General features: G+C 31.9%; 1 protein-coding gene across 1 annotated transcript; it reads right to left on the reverse strand.

Annotated features, from left to right (window-relative positions):
* Positions 1–3,009: 3,009 nt before the first annotated feature.
* LOC110870556 lies at positions 3,010–3,662 on the reverse strand. The gene is made up of 2 exons (XM_022119737.1): positions 3,293–3,662; positions 3,010–3,200 (listed from the first exon to the last, which is right to left on the reverse strand). Exons 1-2 carry the CDS (start codon positions 3,660–3,662, stop codon positions 3,010–3,012), a joined length of 561 nt encoding a protein of 186 aa, XP_021975429.1.
* Positions 3,663–10,982: the final 7,320 nt, after the last annotated feature.

A 10,982-nucleotide genomic window follows, 5' to 3' on the forward strand; every position in this document is an offset into this window, starting at 1 on the left:
TAGAAATAGAGAGGCTTCTTCCAGTGAGACCCCAGCTTGATAGTAGTTTTGCTTCAAGCCTTGAACATAAGGCACATAACACTCAGCAATCGGGACAAAGACCGATTAGTGCATGTACCCTTTTGTCTTTCAGCTATCAATGCCACCACATGATGCATGATTAATCGTTCTCAGCTTTTAACGTTATTTTCACGAAATTAGTAAAATAACGTTAAAATTATAGATTCAACAGGAGTGATTTCATCATCCCTTTTGTAAGATTTCTAGTCCCTCGTTTGGGTTTTGTAATCCAAACACTCAAAATCCATTCTAAGGGTTAAGTGTGACATTCCATAATTCAGAAACACTATATCTATGATTCCAATTAATCAATATACAAATACTTATTTATTAAATCAAAAAATGTGTTCATGTGTGTCTAGTGAAATTTGTCAAAGTTAATATGTTGTGGGGTTTTATGAATGATTAAGAGTGTCATTATGTTAGACGAAAATGAAAAAGTTAATGGCTTGTCAAAAGGTAATTTTAAGTGAGGTCTGCCAATTTTGTCAAACTCAAGCTTAAATCATAAATCACAAACCTTTTTCTTCAAGAAATCAAATTACATTAGGGGGTAGACATTTTGTTTGCTATAACTACTAGAAGGTCTAAAAGCATGCCTTAAATATTAAATTTATAGTTTTTTTTTTCTGTCTTAAACATTTTCAACGTTTGATTTGAAGTAAATTTTTATTTTACTCCATGAGGTTTAACTAAAATTATCATTTTAGTTCAAATAGTTTTTTTCTTGCCATTTTAGTTCAGAAAAAAAAAACTATTTGGAATAAAATGACAAGAAAAAAGCTATTTGGATTTAAGTGACAATTTTGATCAAACCTCATGGATTAAAATGGCAATTTACTCTCTGATTTGGATTAGATTCGTTAACGTAAAGTCCAATTAATAGTTAGTGTTGGGATTAAACCCTATCAGAGGAACAGATAATTAGAGCCAAAACTGGATCAGGTCAGTGGATCCAGAATAAGCAGATGTTATGCATACAAGTCTCTCCCCTTGAAAGTGATTTCAACATCTGCTGACCTCCTATCTACTGATCATACAAACTGCTGACCTACAACTGCTGATCTAGTCAAAGGCTGATGAAGAACTAAAGCCCTGCTGCCCAATTTACTGCCTTGAGTCAAGCACTGCTGATCATGACAAGTACTGCTGGGTTCACAGCAGTGGAAGGATGCAGCAGTAGTTTTGTTTACTTTATGTAATGTATTGTAATATCAGTAGTTAGCATAGCAGAGGTTGTATAGATCAGAGGTTAGAGTTTGTTAGAATGTTAGATGTCACTTTCATGGTGACGTCAGCTTAGATGCTTCAGTGGTTTGCTTGTGCCTATAAATAGAACAGTGCTCTGTACTGTTCTATTAGCTCTTCCACCATCTTCTTCCTGCACAAACAAATACTGTGAGCTCAGGCTGAGGGGGAGTTTGTATTCATTCATGCATCGTAATCGTTATTGAAATAAATTCAATCTTTCGGTTCTTTGTTGAAAATGTTTGATTAAAGCAATTCTCCTGTTTGATTGTGTACAAAGTTTGTTTCCATTATAATTCCGCTGCACAACTCATTCATCTTCATCTTTATTCAAACGTAAAATACAATCAAAATCAAACTCAGATCCTAACAGTTAGATACCTAAATTATCTTATAGAGGATAATACTAATGTGAAAAAGAATGTATGAACCAATAATAAATACATTTTGAATGATTATAGGTAACCTATAGAAATAACTTAAGATTTGAAACTAAACTAAGGATATAAGGATATAATTGTACAATAATTGTGTTTTATGGTTTTTTATATAACATACTAATACAGTAGTACTTAAGAACTGGAACCATTAAAAAAAAAACTTAAGAACTGGCGTGATATAGTGTGACAATGCTATAGATAGGTGTATCATATATGCACATCGGAGCGACTCAATCCTAATTTCGGGTATTCTAAAAATTGTTTTAATATAACAATCATTCCATTCCAATGACGGACCTACCCTTTGGCCAGGATGGGCGGCCGCACCCCTTAAAAAAAATTAGTGTATATTTTAGGCAAAAAAAATCTGACCGCACCCCTTGAAAATATGGTTGAACACCTCATCTGCACCCCTAGCAAATAATTTATGGGTCCGCCACTGTTCCATTCATCTACGTTTGTTGACAATAACAAAATAAATAGTAACAAATTAAACAACGTAACATGTGTGTACAAATTGTGAAAAACTTATTTGTAATAAATTTCCTTTAGTAATACAAAAGATTAAAATGTTTAAAAGTTTGTAACAAATTTCCTTTAGTAATAAAAAAGATTAATTAAAATGTTTAAAAAAATTACAACAATAGTCTTCCATCTAGATTGTTTATTCAAGAAAAGTGGTGTTAAATAATATGCTATTAAAATAAAAGAAAGTAGTGTTAATTAATATGTCTATTAAAATAAAGACGTATTTTTAAAAGAGGTTCTTCAACTCGAGCTTTGCAACTAATGTGACAATGTGTCTTTCATATTTAATCAAGATAAATAAATTAAAAAAACCGTTGCTTTTTACAATACATGGTATAGCCGACCCTACATGGTCAAATACATTGCAGTCTACAGATGCTCTAAGACTAGTGGGTATGGTTTGGCTCATCCCCACGGGGATGAGCCTCCACGTAGACGCCACGTAGACGGCTCGTGGAGGATGAGCCAAATGAGGGATGGAGGGGGATGGAGGATGGGGCCCCACCTTATTATTTTATAATTTTCTATTATTTAATTTAATAACCAAGGTAATAAAAACTTTATAAAATTTAAAAAACACCACATAAAACAACATAAATAATTTCATTCCATAAAAAAAAAATTACATTCCCTAAAAAAAAAAAGAAACCGAAAATAAAAAAAAAACTACTACTCGATTGGTTGTTTCCTAAAAAAAAAACTACTACCCGATTGGTTGTTTCTTAAAAAAAAACTACTCGTTACTCCCGCTTGGAGGCGAAAGGTAAATTTGGTTATAAATTTGATTAAAGGCGTTGACGACCTTGATCATTTTTCGCCACTTGCCCGAGACGGATTCGACATCACGAGCCTCCCCATGCTCCATAATCGCGTTAAACCTATCCGTTGTCTTCTTCCAAAAACTACTACCCGATTGGTTGTTTCCTAAAATTTAAAAAATAGTGCATTAGTAAAAAAAAAAATTAAATTTCATAAAAAAAATAGCAAACCGAAAATAAAAATAAAAAAAATTATACCGACTATCGGGCAAGTAGAGGCCTTAGCATACGCCATAGCTAGCGCCTCCTCTTCTACTTTCGTCCATTGCCTCCCCTTTGCTCTCGGTTTTTGCGCGGTTTCGGGTTCAACCATCTTTCCCTTCCCCTTCTTTTTTTTGCGCGTGAGCTCTTGCGGTGGTGATTCGGGGACGACTTCTTCATCATCATCTTCAGGTTGAACCGGGGGTTGCGATTGCGATTGGAGTTGTTCAAACGTGTTGCGTTGCATGATTTGTTGGAGCGCTTGATATTGTTGAACTTGTTGTAGTTGAGACATTTGTGAGAAGGCGTTGGGTGTTTGTTGGAAACCCGAAAACGGAAATTGCGAAGCCCCCCACGAAGGATCCATAGTCGGAGTGTAAGCGGGACTCGAAAAAAAATTAGGTTGGTTCGGATTGGGATTATTCGGGTTGGGGTTGTTTGGGTTGGGGTTGTTTGGGTTGAATGGATTCATGTTTGGGAGAGAATGGTATAAAAAATATAGAGTATTTTTATAAAAAAGGATGAGAAATGGAGAAGAATGGGAGTAGAATGAGAGAAAATGGTATAAAAATGGATTGGGATTATGGTATTTATTTAAAAGGAAATTGAATTTTTTTTTTTTATATAAAATGCCGTTGGATAACGGCTACTTTTTTGAATTGAGGCTCGGCCCACCCGGCGGTGGGTGGCCGTTTGAGCTGAAAGCCGGACCAGGGGGGCGGTGTGGGGGTCCGGCGCCGGGCCAAGCCGGCCCCCATACCTTCTAGTCTAAGTGATGAATTCGATGAATAGTATGAATTTTGTAACAAATATCGTTGGGAGGGCATGAAATTAGGCATGAAGTGTCAAGTGACAGCCACATTAGTAAGAAGGCATGGTAAAAAAACACGGAGTGGTAGCAGTATGAAAGTTGTGTTTTAAAAAAAAATAAACAACAAATTAAAATCAACCCAAAATCCACCAACCAATGAAAAGCCGTCACTTATAAGACCCCGCGCCGGTGAAGATTTCCTCGCCCCACACACCACGCGCCCTCCACGCCACACGCGAGCCGATGTGCCTGACGTGGAGAGGCTTCCACGCCACAAATCCATACCCACTCCATGTGGTCTAAGTAGTTAAAATAGGTTTGGGACAAACACATAATTATTAACACATATTTTGGTTAACACATATTTCAATTTTCATGATTGGGAATTTGTTGGGTTTGATTTTGGGTTAAACAAAAATCAAACGATATTTCAGTTTTTTCAAATAAAATTTGTTAGGGTTTATCACTTTAGAGAATTGATTTACGGTTTAATATCAGTTTATTTTCTAGTTTTCATTAGTTTTTCTATCGTTTTGACTAGTTTTATAGATTGGGTAGTACACTAACTAGCGTTAGTGTGAATTTATGGATGACACAAAGCTATAATGGAATTTTGGGTTTTAGTTAACTTTAACGAGTTTATATATGGGTTAAACTTGCGAACATGTTTAGCTAAGTGGATGATGGTCTTAGACCAAACTGAGAATCCACATGTTGACCGATTTCTTATAAATATTTTCTAGTGGTATTTTATGGATAATTTAATCGTCTACATAACTTATGGAAATTTTTTGGAGTTATCAAATATATGATGTTGGGATTTGCAATTTAAGCGCAAACATATTTTATAGAGATTTGTATTTGGATGTAAACTTATAACTTTACAATAATAATATATAAAAATGACAAATTCTTAGGTTAAATGGGCGTGTCCTTGTCAGACATATAGAAACGCAGGCCTTGTTTAGATTCATGTGTCTAATACGATTTTTAAATTTGTCTAAATCATATGGGTTACTATCAAGTTGTATCTAGATATCCTATTAACATGACACATCTAATACTCTATTAAAGAGACTAAACCATCACTCTTAATCGTAAAGAAACCAGTCACATGTCTTAACATAATTATTAGAGTATAATCGGTCCCTTCAAACATTTTAGCTATAATCTTGATTTGTCTAAGTAAGAAAAAAATAAAGTCATTATACTCACTGTCGGGTTTTCCACATATATATGAGTATTTAAAACCTAACGTATGACATGATGACAGTTATAGATTTCAAGAAAAAGTTATTAATTTTTTATCTTTTTATTAAAGAAGTTTAACATAACAATCATCTTTTTTTATCTATCTTTGATAGTAATAAAAAATAATAGTTTATAATTAATGAATTTAAACCAATAGGTTTAGTCATAATTGCTTGTTCTTTTCAAAATGAGTTTTTTTTTTTTTTTTTTTTTTTTTACATTTGAGTCCTCAAGTTTGTGTTTTATTGTCATTTTCATCAAAATCACTAACTCCGTTTATTTTTTCAGTTAAGTTGAAGGGCATTTTTATCCTTTTGGATGGAACAAGCAAATATAACACTTTTGTTTTATATTTTTTCTTACTTATTTCTCCTTTGTATAGCTTAAGGTTTATTATTTTTAATAACTTTTTGATATACACACACATCTATACTATATTATAATGCATGAGGGAGGGGCATTTTAAGATACCCAAAAAATAAGAACTTTTCCCCCTCTTTATTTATAGAAAGACCCCTAAAATGAGGGTAGTTTGGTCTTTTAAACATTATTTATGTTTTAGCCCCTAAAAGTATTACACTTAAATCCCTAAAGTTTTAACAAAATTATAGATAATTAGTTACAATTCACCTCTCCATAACAAACTTATAATTTTTTTACGTATCTTGACATATCTTATAAACTATACTGTTTAAAAAAATCCAAAGATAGCATGACGACCTACACATTTTTGTCGACATTTCGGTAGTTGTCTTGTTCAATATCGACGCACGGATTAAAAGGTACAAGTCGATTATGCGTTAATGTACAAGTAATTAATACTTGTGATCTAATGTGCCTAATACACAAAAACGGGCTCCATCTATGCAAACAAAAAACAAAAGAAATTAAAAGTACCGTAACATAAAATGAAGATATTATGTGTCACATTTTATTTTATTATATCTTATAAAAACTTAAAACTAACCACAACAAACTTCCTAAATAAAGGGGTGGCAAATCTAAAATTAAACCCTAATTCACTTCTATAGTTACTACTATAAATATAGCAGGACACTCCTATATCTATTGCTAAACAAAGTTAAAAAAATGAATCCAGTTCTGAATTCAATTGTTGCGAAATGTCAGTTTTGTTATATCGCAGCAGTGAATATTTTTTTTTCTTTTATTTACTTTTATGTGAATGTTAACTTATTTGATTTTTCAGATTCAGTTGCATGATGAACATGCCAATTTAAACAACACATTTGTCGAACAAGCTTCTAAGGTATTGATTTTGTTGGTTTTAAGTATTATTTTTGCGTATATCTTTCATATTAACATGTTCGTTATGTTATTATATGTGTGTTTTATTTCAGGATGATGGTGATAAAAGTATTGATATTATTTTTTTATGGTGTAATGTTTAGTCCATACAAGTCTAATCTTCAATGTGAATTTAGTGAAGATGTAATTTTAAGGTTTATTTAATCTTTTTTTAACTTTTGTATTCAATTTTTGTCATTTATAGGGATCGGAAGTTTGAGACTCAAAGTAAGAGATCCAAGAGACTCTCTTAATGGGAATGGAGTGAGGTTATTAATTTAGACGATTCTGAGGACAATGACAAAGATGAGGAATTAGAAGATACTGTCGATTCAAACACAAACCAGAAAACCCGATTAAAAATACGTCGAGTGTCAATTCAGAAACGGACAGATTTCATGCAGTCTAATATGAAATCTATCAAGTGTTTTTATATATATATTTTTTTTCATTTTCAGTTGTTACGTTTGACCTATACGTATGAATAAAGTTTATTTTATATTTGACCTTTATCTTTGGTGTTAATATAATGCAGTTATTAACCATATTAATAAAGTTCAAAATAAAGTTAATATCCTAAATTTATAAGTCAACTGAACTTATATAAGTTAATATCCTAAAGTTGCAATAAATAGATATTGTAGTTAGATATAGTAAAGCTGAAACTATAAAATATTGCAGTTATTATTGGATATTAATCTAATAATTTGCATTTTTAATTAAAAAGTAATAAAGTAATAAACTTTAAAGCTAAACTAAAAAACTGAACTTACTATGATATAAAGTTAATAAAAAAATAATTATTTTATAAACATTTTTATAACAAGTAATATAAATAAAATACTCCAGAAATTTACAATCTTTACCAGATAAATACTAAACTGGGTTGCAAATTTTTAGGAATTATAAGTTCAACTATATTGTTATAGATAATATTAGTCAGTTCTAAAATAATTATTTACCAGCTTGACTAGATACATAGTAGTAGATTGTGTTGCATATTTTTAGGGATTATTAGTTAAAAGTAGACTCATATAGATAAGATTAGTTAGGAACTAAAAATTTGAACTTAGTATGATATTTAATAAAGATATAAACTCTTATCATCCTATTCTTTTTATAAAAACAGTTATTGAAATCTTATAAAAATATAAATTTTTTATATTTGTAAAAAAAACCGAAATTTAACAATTTAAGTTAAAGCTCTAAAACGTACTTACGAGTCAAATACTATTTTTTATTTTTATAAAAACGAAAATTTTAAACTTAAAGTTTATTGGATGGGTACTATGTGGATATTTAGAAAAAGTTATGAACTTTAAAAAATAAAATTATACTTTATAATTTAACCAATAAAATAAACAAACTTTACAATTATAACAACTTATCTTTTATTATTTGTCTTTTGATTATTAATTTTTATACAAAAAAAAAACAATATTTTTTGTCTTTTGATTATTAATTTTTATAAAAGAACAAAACTTTTACATATGTGTAAACTTATGACATATATCCACCACAATAATGTTATCATAAATATTATACGAATAAGAAAACAACCAGAAACGAGTGTCGCAATGCAAAATGTCGCCCCCGCCGCATCGCGCGGGCACCCTGCTAGTATATATATATATATATATATATATATATATATATATATGTGTGTGTGTGTGTGTGTGTGTGTGTTTCATTGGAAACATTTCGATAAAAAAATGTAATATTGTTTGTCAAAACACATTGAAATACTCATTAAAATTTTATATGACCCAACCCGACTGGAATTGGGCCAAAAATATTATTACGTGCGATAGACAAATGACACCTTCTGTTTCTGAGTCCGTCACTGTTAATATCTGCATGGACGTTTTTAATGTATGGTTTTTAATCTTTTGTAAAAAAAAAACTTTGAATGAAGAGACTAAAATGCCGCTTCATAAGCTATATTTGCATGGACTAAAATGTCGTTAGTGAAACATAAGCTATATAAAATGATATAACAAAGAAGTTATTAGAAATAATAAACATTAAGCTATATAAAGAGAAAACAAGTTATAAAAAAATATAAAACAAAAACGTAAGAGTAAAATGATAAAATCGTCCTGAGGTTTCATATTTCCTTATTTCATCTAAAAGGACAAAAAAATGTCCTTCACCTTAAGAGAAAAATATATAGAGTTAGAGATTTAGATGAAAATGACAATAAAAAGCAAACATGAAAGCGCAAATGCACAAAAAAAATAACTTTAGATGAAACAAACAAATATGACCAAACTTTAGGGATAATTTTTGTATTTTACACAAACCAATATATATTTCAACAATTGATATAATATAAAACTAGTTGGACTTCCCGGCGCTTTGCGGCGGGCTTTGAGGCAGTATCGGTCCGGTTCATTACAGTACGATATCGGCATTTGACATAGCAATCAACACGTGTTTTACATTGATTTTAAACTATAAAAACAGATACTTGTACCGGTGTTGTTCGGTCAGTGCTGGCACTCGATATATGTTACGAAACCAAAAAAATTACACGATTTTGAATACAACTCTATGTTTAATTAATTTTATACAGCCACGTCGATAAAACCATAAAAACGAATATGGTACATGTATTGGCGTTGTTTGTCGGTATTTTTTGGCTTGTGACGATAAAAAAAATATTAACTATATTTGACCCGTTTGATTAAAAATTGTATTGAAGAAATAGCATATTTGAAATTTTATAAAGCGTTATATATTAATAAAAAACGAAAAAGGGTAATCGACATCATTCTACTAAAGAAACTAAACTGTTGTTATACAGTACTGGTACTGATGTTGTTCGACCGGTATTGATAATATTAAAAAAAATCATTAAAGTTAAAATTAAAAATCTAAATATGTTTAAGGTTAAAGGTATAATATAATAAAATTATATAATATTAAAATATTAAAGAAAAACTATATATCATCAAAATATTGAAACTACTCTTCATCCTCTCTTTCTATTAATATGTATAACTAGAGTATTTCTTCGCGCCTTGCGGCGGTACGTACCGTGAACATTCGGTGGGTATTGGTTCGATTCGTTAAAGTACCTATATGATGCATGCACTCGGTATAGAAATCAGCGCGTGTTTTACATCGACCAAAAACAATAAAAACAAACACTAGTACCGACACCAAGGATTGAACGATATCGATTGGTTTAAATCATGACGGTACTGTTACTGCTATGTAAGAGAAGTGGTTTGCCAACGGATGAGATGGAATGAAACCAAGCACCCCTAGTTATAGCTGAAATCAAACAGTTCACACGGCCCCGTGGCCTTTGTTCTCTCTCTTCCTCATTAACTGCAGTATCAGAACTTGTACTAACACGGCCCCGTGTGTCAACGACACGGTCCGTGGCAATTGTACTTGCTGTACTATCTCAGATTCTGCGAATCTTAGAGTTGACCACCCCCCGTGTTGAGTTAGCACGACCCCGTGTTGGTTTGTCTGGTTTCTCTTTTACTGTTGTCTTTTCCTGCTGGGAATCTTGACTGGGCATGGCCCCATTCCTGGTGGGCACGGCCCCGTGCCTAAGCTTATGTTTTTGTTATTTTTGTTGGTTTGGATGTGGACGGGGGCTCGGAGCGTCGTGTCAATCCTCCTTCTTTGTATTTATGTTGGTTTCTGCTGTTAATTTGCTTCTTTTGTGCGTTTAAGCTCTTTTGACCTTGTAAATTAAAAAGGAACAAAGAAACACACTTTTCCAACATTAGTACCAAAAAAGTGTTGATTTTATGTCGTATTTGATATAATTTATATGTTGTATTTTACACACATCAAATACCCCCACTTGAATCTTTGCTTGTCCTCAAGCAAAACTCTAAAAGGTGGCTTACACACCCAAACGAAATAGGTAGAAGAGAAGGTTTTTAGGCTTATCTTTAGAGTGTCGGGAATCCAACTTCTAAATTATTTTGTTTTATTTTATTTACAATCTTATTCATCATGATTTATTAAAAACACATATTAAGAAAAATTATTTGTTTTGGGCATAACATGCCTTTATAAAATTCTCTTTAGTTATATACAAATTTACACACCTCACAAGTAGTCACTCAACACTCGGCTGAAGATGTATAAGTGAAAACGCTCGGTCCCGGTTTGGAACTTACTCCTACTATAGGCTTGACAAGTAATCAAACCTTCTCCTTTTTGACGTTTTAATCCTTGTAAATACCAAGAGGGCATTGACAAGGTAGGTTGTGGCTCGGGTGGGTGTGTTTTATTGAAAGTGGCTAAGTCGGATGCAAGTGACCCTATCTACTTGCATCCTTCTGACTCCAG

The sequence above is a fragment of the Helianthus annuus genome, chromosome 8, assembly GCF_002127325.2.
Source record: "Helianthus annuus cultivar XRQ/B chromosome 8, HanXRQr2.0-SUNRISE, whole genome shotgun sequence".
Classification (NCBI taxonomy): domain Eukaryota; kingdom Viridiplantae; phylum Streptophyta; class Magnoliopsida; order Asterales; family Asteraceae; genus Helianthus; species Helianthus annuus.

What these genes read in the sequence shown, in the direction of transcription:
- LOC110870556 (XM_022119737.1), bottom strand. Translation starts at nt 3,662, where the DNA reads ATGGATCCTTCGTGGGGGGCTTCGCAATTTCCGTTTTCGGGTTTCCAA. An exon ending in CTCTACTTGCCCGATAGTCG is followed by an intron (nt 3,201 to 3,292) that starts GTATAATTTTTT and finishes TTTAAATTTTAG; the next exon opens with GAAACAACCAATCGGGTAGT.